The sequence below is a fragment of the Pelodiscus sinensis genome, chromosome 2, assembly GCF_052426305.1.
Source record: "Pelodiscus sinensis isolate ZL-2025 chromosome 2, ASM5242630v1, whole genome shotgun sequence".
NCBI lineage: Eukaryota > Metazoa > Chordata > Testudines > Trionychidae > Pelodiscus > Pelodiscus sinensis.
This window is the reverse complement of record NC_143053.1, coordinates 72695453-72710779: the sequence shown is the minus strand read 5'-3', so window position 1 is coordinate 72710779 and position 15327 is coordinate 72695453. Positions and strand designations below refer to the sequence as shown.

General features: G+C 42.0%; 1 protein-coding gene across 23 annotated transcripts in view; it reads left to right on the top strand.

Annotated features, from left to right (window-relative positions):
• The window catches only part of DTNA (dystrobrevin alpha), a 340146-nt gene that overhangs the window by 69758 nt on the left and 255061 nt on the right, over window positions 1–15327 (top strand). For 4 of the 23 annotated variants that reach the window (XM_075920746.2, XM_075920741.2, XM_075920747.2 and 1 more), the window contains exon 1: window positions 5940–6145. The exons of 17 other annotated variants lie outside the window; for them this stretch is intronic. In XM_075920746.2, coding sequence (XP_075776861.1) covers window positions 6129–6145 — 17 coding nt within the window. In that variant the 5' untranslated portion in view covers window positions 5940–6128. Of the gene's footprint in view, window positions 1–5577; window positions 5760–5939; window positions 6146–15327 lie in introns of those variants that run through there. 2 more of the 23 variants (XM_075920744.2, XM_075920743.2) reach the window with 1 other exon arrangement.

The window sequence follows — 15327 nt, the reverse complement described above, 5'->3', positions numbered from 1 at the left end:
ATGATTAATGCCAATTAACATGGGCTTATGGAAAATATATCCTGTCAAACCATCTTGATTTTTTTAAATGAGATTACAAGTTTGGTTGATAAAGGTTGTAGTGTTGATGCTATAGACTTTTGCAAGGTGTTTGATTTGATACTACACAATATGTTGATTAAAAATTAGAACAATATAAAATTAACGTGGGGCATATGAGATGGATTAAAATTGGCTAACTGATAAGTCTCAGAATATGAGTGTAAATGGGCAATCATTGTTGAGTGGGCTTGTTTCCAGAGATTGGTTCTTGGCCCAACTCTTTTGAACATTTTTATCAATGCCCTAGAAGAAAACATAAAATCTCATGAGAAGCAATGAGTCTGGAAAAGGTTTGTGTGTCTTGGTAGATAATGAGCAGAACATGAGCTCCCAGTTAGATTCTGTGGCCAAAAGAGCTAATGTGATCCTGGAATGCATAAACAGGGAATCTTAGTAGGAACAGAATGCTTATTTTACCTGGTATATCAATTACTGCTTCTGGAATACTGTGTCCAGTTATGGTGTGTACAATTTAAGAAGGATAGTTATAAGTTGCAGAGGGTTCAGAGAAAAGCCATAAGGCTGATTAAAGGATTAGAAAACATGCTTTATAGTGATAGATTCAAAAGTTCCATATAATAGATCCATAGACTTTTAAGGCCAGAAAGAATCCTCACAATCATCTAGCCTGACCTCCTGCACATTGCAAGCCATAGAACTTCACCAACCTTCTCACCCCTGTAATAGATGCCTAACCTCTGGCTGAGTTACTGAAATCCTCAAATCATGATTTAAAGACTTCAAGTTACAAAGAATCTATAATTTATTCTCATTTATACCAGCAAGTGATTTGTGTCCGATGCAGCAGAGGAAGGTGAAAACTCCCTAGGGTCTTTGTTAGTATGACCTGGGGAATAATTCTTTCCAACCCCAACATGATTGTCAGTTGAACCCTGAGCATGTTGACAAGACCCACGAGCCAGATACTTGGGAAAGAATTCTCTATAGTAACTCCGAGCCTTCTCTGTCTACTGCCCCATCTCCAGACATTCATGATTTTTGCTACAAGCTATCACAGAGGGGCCACATGCCATTGTAGGCAGTCTTATCATTCCATCTCCTCAATAAACATATCGGCTGCGGCTACACTACAAGGTTTTGGCGCAAAACAGCTGTTTTTGCGCAAAAACCTGCGGAGTGTCCACACCTCAAATGAGCCCTTGCACAATTAAATGGGCAGTTAAATGGCAGAACAGAGGACTTTTTCCACTGTAGGTAAACCTCCTTTTCTGAGGTATAACTGCTTTTAGCACTACAGCTATTGCACAAGAAGGCAAGTGTGAACGCTCCAGAGGGGTTTCTTGTGCAAGAAACCCCTATGGGAAAAAGCACAGGTGCTCTGATGGCCATTTGCAGAATGGCCATCAGAGCTTTCTTGTGCAAGAGTGAAGACACCACAGAAAGTTGACATAAGATACATAGGCTCCAGATACCATATTCTCATTGCTGGAGTAGCAAACTTAGGTCAATTTATCCGTGTAGTGCAGACTAAGGTCAAAGTCTCCTCTCATAAGGTAAGTTTGTCATTCCTCTGATCATCCTATTTATCTTAACAAAGAGAAGATTAAGTAATGACTTGATTATAGTATATAACTGCCAAGATAAGGAACATGGTATTTGATAATGGGCTTTTTGTTGTAGCAGAGAAAGGTGTAATATCGTCTAGTGGCTAGAAGCTGAAACTAGACAAATTCAGACTGGAAACCCATTTTTAGCAATGAGGATAATTAACCACTGGAACAATTCCAAAGTTTATAGTAGATTCTCCATAATTAGCAATTTTGAAATTATTTTGAGGAAGTTCTGTGGCCTGTGATATATGCATGAAGTCAGACCAGATGACCACAATGATCTCTTCTGGCCCTGGAATTTGTGAATATTATAAGCAATCTTCACTCACCTCATTCCATTGAGGTTAATGGGAATACTTGTGAAAATAGACTACTCTTGTGAATAAGATTTTTGTAGGATATGGCCCACAGGGTAATTCACATTCTAAGATTATTGAGACAAATGAAAAATATTCAAAAATAAGAGACAGGAATGAATGAATTTTGTGAACTTTGTAAATAGTAGAACACAAAGGCACAGATTGTGCCAATTAGGCATGGACCTAATTTAGAGTTGGTACAACAGCCACCCTGCCTCAAGACGCAGGAGAGACTGTGGCGTGTCTATGCTTGTTTTTTCTATTAAGATAAACTTGGTATCAGCATATTTTCTACTACTGCATATATCTATCAATTCAAGTAGAAGGAGCACTGATGTGTGATTAATACTTTGTAATTCTTTCTAAGCCTTGCACCCTACCAAAAGGTAAGTAAACTTCATTCATAAGTCACAATTTTGGGAAACAGACAAAAAGATGTTAAATGTCTTCTGCAATTCTGTAAGGTTACACCAAAAGTCCATGGCATACTTTTCATTTGCTGGTGTTTTCAAAGCTCTGTGTGCACAGAAGTGTGATGAACTTGTTTAAGGCAATGTTTGCTAAAGGTAGCAAAGGTTAGGGATTTGAAACAGCTTGTTTGACTCTTGAGGAGTCTTGATGTCAGGCAGTACAGTCTTCAATATTTGTATCTTACTTCCAGCTCTTCCAAAGTAATGGAATACAAATAAACTGCAGCAGATTCTAATTTGTGAGGAGCTGCTAGTTTACTATACTGAGACTTAAATTGGAAATGGCTATGGAGTCATTTGTTTTGATCAAACCTTATCTTCCCCCAATTGCTTACAGAAGAGCAGGGCAGAAGAGTAGTGCAAGATTTGCACATTTTCAGGAATAAGGACTGACAGCTGCGGTAATGGTTATTAGCTCACAGGAAATAGTGCAGGTGTACTACATTCTCCACAAATGCACCCATCTTTAAATTTCTAAGATGACTGCCCTTTAGGCCTTGCCTATAGAAATGTCTGTTGACTAACAAGGTCTTGAGTATGTGTGGAGAATGGCAAATGATGTTTATTTCCAGAGTTATATTCTGTGGGTATTCTCCAGTATTCACTTGCAAAAAACCTGAGCTGTTTTCTGTGTTAGTAGGGCTGTCAAGTGATTTAAAAAAAAAAAGTTCATGTTCATTTTCATCATTCGAGTCAGATGCCAGCAGCAAAAGGTTGACTTTTTTTTTTTTTTTTTTTTTAGTGGTTCAGGTTCTGTAGTTTCCTCATCAGAGTCTTATTCTTTTAAGACATCTGAAGGCACGTTCTATAGCAGTGGTCTCCAATCTTTTTAATCACCTGATCACTTTTTCAATTCAAGTACAATGTAAGATCTACCTCAAACCCAAATACCCTTGCCCCACTTCCTTCCTGCCTCTTCTTTGAGGCCTTGCCCTGCTCCACCCCTTCTCCGAGGCCTCACTTTGCTCACTCCATCTCCCTTCCTCCCCAAACCTCATTTGCTTTCACCAGGCTGGGGTAGAGGGGTGGAGTGCAGGCTCTAGTCTTGGACTAAGGGGTTTAGAGGGTGAGGGATCGGGGTCCAGGAGGTGTTTCAGGGTGCAAGCTGTGGGAAGGAAATTGGGTGCAGGGGGATTCATTATCTGGGGCAGGTGATTGAGTATAGGAGGAGGTTCAGGGCTGGGACAGGGGTTCAGGAAGCAGGCTCTGGCTGGGCACCGTTTAACTGAGGCAGCTTCCAGGTGGTGCACCAGTTGGATTAAGGCAGGCTCACTCCTGCACTGGCACTGCACAACTCCTGAAAGCAGCTGACGTACATCAGTGGCTCCATGGTGCTATGTACTGCCCCTCATCCACAGCCACTGAGTCCACAGCTTCTACTCATCACAGTTTCCTGTTATTGATCAATAGGAGCTGCAGGAGCGGTGTCTGCAGGCAAGGACAGCATGTGGAGACCCGCTGTTCTGCCTTTCTCAGGAGCTGCAGGGACATGCCGGCCACTTCCAGAAGCAGCAGTTACCACAGGGATAATTAGTCCAACCACGACAGGTTAGGCATTTTAGAACTCACTACTCAAAGAATTAAATTTAAGCAGTGTAGAAAGGCTCTTGTGCAAGAGGTGGAGTTTTGCACAAAAAGGAGCCATCTACCCTGCTCTTTTTTGCGCAAAAGCCTCTTGTGCAAAAACAGCTTCTAATTAATTATGCAAATGAAGTGCGGAGATATTCCACACTGAGCTTCATTTGCATAAGCTTTTCCAGAAAAAGGCTACAGTGTAGACGTAACCTTAGTGTGATGTTTGAGACAAGACACCCTTGTTTGCAACTAATATCTAACAATGCGTATTTATAAATTAAACACTTGCATAAGAACAGCCATGCTGGGTCAGACCAAAGGTTTGCCTAGCCCATTATCCTGTCTGCCAACAGTGACCAATACCAGATGCCCCAGAGGGAGGGAACACAACTGGTAATCATCTCATGATCCCTCTCCAGTCACTCATTTCCAGACAAACAGAGGCTACCCATTCTTACCCGTCCTGGCTAATAGACTCATGGAGGTTAGGTCCATCAAGCTATCTAGCAATTTTTGATCCCTGTTAAAGTCTTAGTCCTCACCACATCCTCTGGCAAGGAGTTCCACTGTGTGGGGAGTGAAGAAAAACTTCATTTTGTTTTCTTGCAGCTTCCAATGAGTAAAAGGCTTGTATCAACAGGTATGAATGCTGACATCACTGCTATTATTGGCTTTCTGGGTTGCCACCTTCCATGGTATCCTTAATCAGCAGTTTTTTTTATTTCATATGCAGTATCAAGGGTCTGGCTTCTGAACAAATATGCAATTTGCAGTGGTAATTTATCAGTAGGAAGATAAAAATTTACTAAGGGGGATTCCTAGATGTTTCGTGTTTTGATATCTGGTAAGATGATCTTTTTGTTTTTTACACACTGTCCCTCGATATAGATCCCTCTGTAAAGACAGGACTGCAGTAAGCTTCCAAATATGATCCCCTGCCAAAGCCTGCTATGACAGCTATGTGAAACGGCACAGGGAGGTTGAGGGGCTCCTCCTTCCCTCCCTCTGGAACTGGCTGCATTAGTAACGTTCTGTAGATAGTGCTGACTTGCGATCTTATTTCATATAGCTCTATAATCAGTGATTCCAGGATTCAAACTCAAAGGCATTGCCTTTGACTAATATTAGACCTGGCACAAGCAGTACTATCAGCTACCTCTCCACTGCACAGAACAAGCACGGAGTGTTTGCCATTTTAGTTTTGATGTACTGCAACAGCATGTTTTCTAAATCGCAAGTATTTTTAAAACAGGTTTGAAGGAGGGGTTGGATTTTTTTTTTTAGCTCATCTATATACAAGCCAAATTTATTTTCTAACTGTAAAACATCATGTTCAGTGGAAAATGTGATTAAAATAGCCATTTGATTTCTGTAAATTATGCTGCTTCTGATATGGAAGGCAAGAAGAGGGTTGTTTTATTTAAATAAAATACCTTGGAAAACTGTGTACAGCCTACAGTGTAAACGTGCAAAAGTAGCAGTGTTTTGAGAATAGCTGCTGAACTCTGTTGCTGCAGGCGCTCAGGAATGTCACTCACAGAACATTCCTTCCCTGGGCAGCCAAGTTTGGAAGTGAGTTGATCCTGGGTGCAAATTGAAAGGCGTGTGTATGTGCGAAGGGGAGACAGTGAGAACAGATGGCTTTGCTTTTCCTGTCTAACAACCACCGGTGAAAGCATCTCCGTTCCTCATGTAGGAGACAGGTAAAAGACAGCTGACTGCATCTCTATTAAGAGGAAGTGGGAAAATAGTGGAGGGGAGGGTCTGGGGGTGGAGTGGCAAGGGGAAGAGAGAAAGGGAGTATACCAGAGTGCCTGTGATTGGTAAACTTCGCAAAGGCATCTGCCAGCAGGACTTCAGTGGAATGTGAAACCAAATCATTTACAAGTTAAAGATAGACACAGAATACACAGCATGTTGAGCCAGGATTAAACTTATCCCTCTTTGCCTAGCTTCTCACAGAGTTCTGTTTTGTCAGCGTTCCTCTGTCCACATTAAGGACTTTGTTAGTACTCCTTTAAATATAAAATAACTCTGGATTCGTTAAAATTACTAAGGTGGCATAGGAAATCATGGTGCACACTGAAGGGTAAGTAGAAAGTTATCTTTTGGATACCACTTCATTATAGCAAGTTCATGGGGCTCTTCTTTCTTGGGATTCAGAGCAGTCCAGCAGTTCATTTAAAAAGAGGTATGCTTTTAAGTAACGTTCCTTGTTTGCCATTTATGACTTATGTGGATTTTATGTTTGTTAGCTGGAATCGCACAACTAAGCTTGTTTTGACATGCTTAAAACATTTTACATTTTCAAAATCACGGCATTATAGTTGTGAATAGTTTTCCTGTTATTTCTCACCCCCACCCCCTCACCATACTTTGAGTCTGTGTGTCGGTAGGATTAGGGGTGTGTTGTAAATCGTGCTTCACCAAAGGTGAAATAAACTTATTTTACCATGGTTAGAAGACATGTAATCATTGTTGTAGAGTTCTTCTAGTTATGTATTGTTCGCGGATTCACTTATCTGCCAGTTTCTAATGTGTGAATTGTGAACACAAAACAGGTTTCATTACTTACACTGGTCATTTCACCCCACCACATGAATGCTATTACTTGGCATTGTAGAGCTTTCACTGGGGGCTGTTTTTGTCGTCTTAAATCATTTTTGGGTTAAATAAAAAAGATGATAATATGTACTTTAAAAGTGGAACTACAGAAAGGTTTAGGATGCTATTGTTCTGATTAACAATTTCTCGAAAATAAGTATGTACTATATCTCACAGATGTGCCATTATACGGAACAGAGGTACTATAAGGCTTGTTAAATAATTGTACATGTTTCTAACAAAGAAGATGTTTTTGTATGAGTCAATGTGTGGTTTTTAATATCACACAGCCAGTGAGAAGTTTGTTTCCTAATAAGAACTTGTATTTCATATAAAACTGATTTTTATCAGAATGTTTAAACTGTATGAGTCATTTTTTCAGTGCGCTCCGTGCCTTTTTAAAAATGTAACTCCTGGCTTAAGCTTTTGAGTCAGCAAACCCAAACTTCACAGAATTCCTTCTGCATTCATGCTGCCCATTATCATCATAGGGAGCAAAGTGCTTTTTATAGAGAAATTAATGTCCTGCCATTCTTGTTTATAGATGTGTGTAGCTTAAGAGTTATTTAATGCCACAGTTCAGTCTTTGCTTTGCAGACTATACTGAGTAGCACTTGACTAAAATAGAAACACATCTCCTTCATTTGAAGGAAAAATGAGGTACCTCTGAGATGTTACTCTTTTTCTAATTGATTGATTTCATTTATATCAAGTCAACTTGCAAGAATTTAGTAATATCGTTAGCATCTTTTGTGTCCAATAAAAGCTAATTTCTGCTTTGTTTGTGTAGTTTGTATCGAATAGTGTGAATTAAATCAAGAGGTGGGGGAGTGGGAGAAACTGCAGAACACGTAAGGCAAACCTGAAAACAATGTCAGAGGGGATAATGACCAATAGGCTACTATGGTCTATCAGTGGTCCCCAACCTTTTGGGGCTGCCGGGCGCTCGGGGGCGGGGGCTGCACATGTGCCACATGCCTGGGGCGGGGGGCTGTGCATGCGCCGGGCGCCTGGGGCACAAGAATGGTTCGGGCCGGCCCTGGTCACTAGGCGGGCGCACATAAATGCCCCGGCAGACGCCATGGCGCCTGAGGCACCGCATTGGGGACCACTGAGGTCTTGATCCTCAGTGTTGATGAAGTCAGTGGATCTCTGACAGTTCACACATACTAAGGGTATGTCTACACTAGCCCACTAGTTCGAACTAGGAGGCTAATGAGGGTGACCGAAATTGCTAATGAAGCGCGGGATTTAAATATCCCGCTCTTGATTAGCATATTCCTGGCCGGACGCCATTTTGGAAATTGACTAGCCCGAAGTAACCGCCCAAGTGTAGAAGTGGGATTCCAAGATAAACCCCTTAGTTCGAATTAACTGTTAAACCTCATTCCACGAGGAGTCAGTTAATTCGAACTAAGGGGTTTATCTCGGAATCCTGCTTCTCTGTCGCGTGTAGACAAGGGCAGTTACTTCAGACTAGTCAGTTTCCAAAATGGCGACCAGCCGGGAATATGCTAATCAAGCACGGGATATTTAAATCCTGCACTTCATTAGCAATTTCGGTCGCCCGCATTAGCCTTCCTAGTTCGAACTAGGGGCCAATGTAGACGTATCCCAAGGCTCTGCCCCATTGTATCCTTTTAGCTGGGTCTTACTCCTTATTCCTGTTAAATTACAATGATTCTTTACACTATCTCAGGGGTTTTCAAACTTTTTTTCTCATGACCCAGCTGAAGAAAATTGTTGATGCCATGACCCAGCATAATATGACTAGAGTGTGGGCTTCAGGGTGGGGCTGAGGATGAGAACTTTGAGGTGTAGGAGGGGCCTCTAACTTTGAGGGGGCAAGGAAGGGCTTACTTTGAGCCCCCGTCAGCAGTGCAGAAGGAGTACTAAGATAGGCTTCCTGCCTCTCCTGGCACCGCAGACTGTGCTGCACCATAGAAGCAGCACGAGGCAGTTTCCTAGCCAATGGGAATGTGGAGCTATTGCTTGGTGCCGGGGCAGTGTGTGGAGCCCTGTGCGCCTTCTCCCTTCCCACTCCCACCTAGGAGCTGGGCCTGCTGTGCAGTCTGCGGTGGCAGGTAGCCTGCCTTAGCATCCCCACTGGTCATCTGATCCCCCTGCAGCAATGAGACTGAGTGCCTAACATTCCACAATCCAGTACCAGGTCACGAACCATAGTTTGAAAACCACTGTACTATCGCATCATTGTAAAAATATTATTTCTTAGCTGATGATATATAAAGAATCAGACGTAACTGACAAGAAAGGATAGTATTGTGAGTGAGGCAGCGAACTGGGACATAGGAGAGCTCTGTACCTTTGGATAAGTCACCTAATCTCTTTGATAAGATCTTTCTTACACCCTTTGTTCATTTTGTCTGCTTAGATTGCAAAGTCTGTGGGCTGGGGACTGTCTCTGACAGTGACTAACATAAAGGATTTCTGTTCACAGGTGGGGCCTCAAGGTACTGCTGTACTACAAAAAATAAGAGCTTAGGGATTGTTGGCTCTTTAGTTGAATATGTGGATTTTGGTGGTGGTGGTGTGTGGGTTGTGTTGTTGTTGTTAACTCCCAAACCTGACAGTGGGAGGCTGAGAATCAGAGCTGAGAGAAAATCAGAATGTCAATTTCTTGAGAAATGTTTATCTTTTAACATTGGGTTTTCATTTCAAATTGGGATGAAAAGTTAAATATTTAAAAAATTACATGGAACAAAATATTTCTGAATATCTTAAAAACATCAAACATTTTTGTTTTGACACCTTAGATCAAAATTGAACATTAGAATGACCAGGGATATGAAAGATTGACACGTGAAGTGCACCCTTAACAGATGATGCTTACCAGTTCCAGTTAACCAGTAAGGGGCGGAGCAGTTCCCCACCCACGGGTGCTCCAGCCTGGCCTGAGCAGCCTTTGTCCATGGAGGGCCCTGACATGCCACAGTCAGAGGCTGTACTGGCCGGGCTGGAGCAGCCCCTGCCTGCAGCGTGAATGCCTGTCCACCTTTTAATAGGTTAACTAGTTAAACACTATGTTTAATTGGTTAACCAATTAAATGGGATTTTACCTCACCGACCTTGTCTCAGGAACATAATGTCACTTATTGACCAACTTCTGTTGGTGTAAGGGACAAACTTTTGAATGACACAGAACTCTTCTTCTGCATCAAATATTTTGTGTTCCCAAAATATTTAGTTTCAGTTTGTTGAAATATTTTGTTTTGGTTTGTTGAACTGACTCAAAATAAAACGTTCAATATTTTGACAATGCAAGTATTGGTTTTGGGCCTTAGTACCCCTAAAAGATTTCTGCAGTAATAATTTCCTTCACGTATTAATAAATTCTACTCCCAGAGGTGAGGATATGTTTGTTCTGGCAGGATCTGGCCTGCAGTTCCTGCTGGGTGCACTGCATCCTGGAGAAGCTCAGCTTTGTAAGAGCAGAGATATTGCAGTACAGTCTCAAAATATCACGCCTGCTTGGCCATCTTTCAAATCCCCTGATTTTGTGTGCTCCCTCAGTTCCATTCACTAGAGAGAGAACATCATGGAAACCCCTCAATCCATCAAGTGGTTTTCGATGTCTGACAGCTTATTGATTAGGTTGTTTTAGTAGCACAAGATGAGGAACTTACTAAGTTAGCTCAGGGACTTGATGCTAATTTATTTGGGTGAAGGACTTGAAAGTATAATGAAGCCTCCCATTAATGGGATGCTGAATATTACAGTTGTGGTAGGTGAGAGAGATCCTAATATGCTTTGTTTGGGGGCAAAGGGAAATGTAGCAGAAATCATAAACTCAGATTTTGTGAACTCAGACTTTGGTGTCTCTGAGATCTGGCTTGGTGTGTCATCTCTTACTGTATCTAGCAGTGACAACAGATTTGGGGATCTTTCCAAAGAATCAAGGACACAGTGCATATGCTGTGAAAATAGTGCCCTGAATATCCAGCCATGTATCTTACTTTCATGGTATCTGTCTACTGAATTGCACCTCTCCTGAGGCAGAAATGTTCAATGGATACAGGCACTAGACTGAGAGTCAGAGATTCTGTTTCTGTCTTTGGCTTTAGGTAGGTCACTTAACTGACTTTGTGTCTCAGTTTCCCCTTCTGTAAATATGAGGATCATCACATTTGCCCAGCCTTGTAAAATGCTTTGAAAGTTATGGCTGGAAAATATTTTTATCATCACAATAAAACCCCTCTCCAATAATATGCTTTGCTGTACAGTTGTCAAGGCTTGGGCACTGCAAAGAAAAGGTAGTGCATAATACTGAAGTTTTTGGGAAGTATAATTAGACTTAAAAAAAAACATGTTTGAGCTCTGACATAACCCATTTTTTTGAAAGAGAACGAAAATAAAATACAGCAGAATCTCTCTGGGTTAGCAGAACTACACTTTTGAGTAGCCAGAAACAAACGAGAAGAATGATTTGCAGATAAAAAGAGTCAGCAAGCTTATCCTGATTTGCCACATTTTAAAAAATACAATATTTTAACAAGAATAACTATTTTCTACTATCTGTTACCTCTGTCACTGTTCCTACATGATGAGATTTTTTTTTGAAAGTGAACGAGCACTGGCATTACACTGGAATGTTCTTGAGTCCTAGGAGATTTTCAGGCCAGGAATGTGTTGGCTGCAGTGCCGGTTTTTTCATGTTTTTCATCCTTACCTGAGCAAAAGAGATGCTGTCTCATTCATTTTAAATAAAAATGTATCACTGTTCCTTGAGGTGGGGGGGACTCACCCTTTAGTCCTGTAAATTGACATCAAATTGACCACTATTATTTAAAAAAAAAAAACAACCTCTGTGTAATTTCTCAGGCAACCTTAACTTGGCCATTTCCTAACTTGTATATGCTTGACTCAACATTTATTTAACGTAGTGTTTTAGAACATAATTTCATACGTTAAAAAAAACCCAAACAAACAAACTGAAGAAACAGAAATTCTATCATTGTTCAGTTTAGGTCCACATAACTTGTGTTATAAGCAGGATTTGGCCCACTGTGCCCACAGCACAGCCATCTGCTGCTTCAGTGAATGGAGTATTTGAGGTCCTCTCTGTGGACCAGCACTAGAGAAATGAGATACACACACTTTGCCATTGAGACTCAAGACTCCTGGATTCAGTGCTACATCCTGGAGGGAAGAGAACTCTAGTTATCCTTCTACCTCTGTGCCCCTAGCCTGTCTCTCTTCCTCTGCACATATCCTGTCTGCATCCCCTTCCTAAGCTGGGTTTCTCTCCTCTTATCCAAGTGCACCTGCCCCCACCCTCCAGCTTCTGCCTCCCTCCTGTACTGAAGTTCCTGTCTCCATTGTCTTCTGCTGCCCCTCCTCTCTCCTTCCTTTCCCTTCTGCATCTCTGGCTTACTCCTTCTCCTTCACATTGCCTCTGCCTCATTCAGAGCACAGGATAGAGTGTTTCCCTTCTCTCATTTCCAGTGCACCTCAGCTGCTGAAAGGAGCAATTGCAGGGAAAGTCGTCCAGCTCTAGGCTGGACTCCGGGGCATACACAGTGCACACAGTATTCAGTTAATTTAGCTTAGCAGCTAAACTCTGAAAAGTTTCTAATGAGCATGCACAAACTGAGATTGTTTTCAAAGGCTTATAACTTGGTCAAATTTGTTATTCTGGGGATGACGAAAGACTCATCCTTAACACCAAGATAACAGTCCAGGAAAATTTCAAGGCCTTGTTTCAAAACAAGGTTTCTCAACAGAACTGTGGAAAGATTAAAAAAAAAAAATCATGGACAAAGCAATGTATTCCCCAATCTTATTCTTAAAAATGGCTCAATTATTTTAGATTAGACTTAAAAAAAATTCAGCCTTATCCAATCACCAAACTTCAGCCCAAAAAGTTTGACAAAGGAATTGAAAATAGGGTTGTGGTGGGGAGGTTGCCCCACATAGGGAGAAAAAGGGGTTAATGGCTCGTCGGTGAGGCTGCACAGAACCCACTAATCAGAAGAGGGCTTATTGAGACAGCCAATAAAATGAGGAGGCTTGCTGGAGAGGCCCATTTATAAAGGGCTGCTCAGTAGAGCAGAGGTCAGTCTCTCCATGAAGGGAAAGGGAGAAGAACTGGCTGCTGAGGCACACCTAGAGAGCAGTGCTGTGCAGTCAGGAGACCGATAGGGTACTCTAGCTTGAAGCCTGTCATATTGAGGCCCTGATACAAAGAGCTGGAAAGACGCTAGGTCAATGAGGGTATGTCTAGACTGCATCCCTCTGTTGGCAGAGGGATGCAGATTAGGCAGGTCGACATTGCAAATGAGGCAGGGATTAAAATATCCCGTGCCTAATTTGCATAAAAATGGCCACCACATTTTGCCGACTCAGCATTTTGTCGGTGAAAAGTGGCAGTCTAGAGGGGGATCTGTCGAGAAAGAAAGCCTTTTTCGACAGATCCCTTATGCGTCCTGTAAGGAGGTTTACAGGATCTGTCAAAAAAGGCTTTCTTTCTAGGTGGATCCCCCTCTATACTGCCGCTATTTGCCAACAAAGTGCTGAGTTGGCAAAACACGGTGGCCATTTTTATGCAAATTAGGCACAGGATATTTAAATCCCTGCTTCATTTGCAATGTTGACCTGTTTAATCTGCACCCCTCTGCCGACAGAGGGATGCAATCTAGACATACCCTGGGGGAAGTGACCCAAGGAAAAGAGGCACCAGAGGAGTTAGATGAGGGACAGTGAGTGGCTGCTAGTTGTAGGGTCCCTGAGTTGAGGCGTAGACTGGTGATGGGTCCTCTCACTTCTTGCCCTTGCTAGTCACTTGAGGGGAATGGCCAATGAAAGACTGTAGTTTGCCACTGAAGCAAATGGTTCGACAGTAGACTGCTGGGTCTCACCAAAAGTGGGGAGACAGCCGAGCAGGACACAGCTGGAGGATAGTGGTTCAGAAGATGATGACACAGTCCAGGAAGTGATGCAGGTCACAGATGGTGAAGACAACAGGGTAGGAGTAACACCACTGGAGGAGGGTGCTGCCCACCTGACCGACATGAGCTAATTCCCAGAGTGGCCAGCAGTATATCCACTGCAAGGTTACCAAGACTCCTGCACTGGACTTTGAAATCTGTCATTTGTAGACCAAAGATTTATTTTTCCATCTTCAGCTGAATCCACAGCAAGATGGTGGATTTCACTGGAAGGTATCAAACAGCATGGCCACTGGAAAAGTGAGAACCACTTTAGGTAACTTCTCTGCATTGTGAATGAAGTGCACCAGATACTATTGAGGTGCTCAGATAGTGATGAGCACATTATAAAGCAGATTTCCTTCTGAGTTTCAAAGTCACAATAAAGAAGGTAACTATAAGCCAGCATGGGTAAGCCACTGACATGCCCTCCCTCACCACAAACATCTCCAGCAGGCAAAATGACCATGTGAGAAAAAGGCCTTTACACTTTCAGAATGACCATCAACTCCGACTCCCTATTCTACTCACTAAACCCCTACCAACCAACCAAAATCAGGACACTAATAAAATCTAAAAAAAAAAATGAAAAATAAGACCCACACCCTAGGCAGAGTTTTTGTTCTGAAAAGAGAAAAGTGCCAGAAACTCAGTGGCCCAGTGAGGACTTTCCTAGTGGAAAGAAAGTGCTTGTATGTGAAAGGTGCTCACATATGACACTGAAACCTTAGATAGAAAAAAAAACAAAACATTTGCTGTTTGTGGCATTTTAAACACAGCAGTAATTTATTAAATTAGGCATTTACAAACAGGCTGGAACTGAACTGGAGAGATCTGGGACTCAATTGTCCTCATCTGCCCTGGGTTTACATTCAGAAAGATTTCTTGGGGCAGAGGGAAAATGGCTGCAAGCTACGTATCTCCAGCTGGATGCTAACTAGGACACTGCTTCCTGCAGCTCTCATTGGCTGGCAACAGTGATCTGTGGCCAACAGAAGCTGCGATCATTGATACCTGCAGCCATATAGGCAAATATAGTGGTGAGGGTCTGCCAGGAGTTAACTTTGGCAGACTGGATCCAACCTGAGGGCTGGAATTTGCTTAACCCTGGTGTAGACCATGCTGTAGTGAACAGTTCCGCACTTTCAGCAAGATGGACTGTTTGATTTAAAAGGTCTCTTCCCTCTCTAATTGGGCTGTATAGGTGTGTGTGCAAGGTGACAAACCTACAGATTTATTCATGAGATGCCTTTGCTCTAATCTGTGAATAAATGGGCTTCATCTGCGCTGCTTTTGCTATTTAATATCCAGAATAAATAGACTAGGGTAATATATCAGTACTCCTTCCCAAAAATGGAAATAATTCCTTCAGTACTAGTTTACTGCCTGCTTAGTATTCATAACTGAGCACAGCTACTGTGCTATATCTATGGGATACTCAGCCTTTGGGATTAAACCAAGCATAGATTAACCAGCTCTGACTGTACCTATTTCACAGGTCATTAATCCTGCCCTTTCTCTGTTGCATACCACTGTAGATGAACGTTAGGGGTTGATATTACATGTAACCACATATGCTGGTGTGCTCAGTAGAAAGTAAGGAAATAAAAATTGGATTTGTTCCTTTGAAGAAAATATGTTTAAACACTTTTTCTACCCTATCCTCAGCTGATTAAGCACCAGAATGAAAGAGGTGAAGGTTGTTCAAATATTGGCCAAGTTC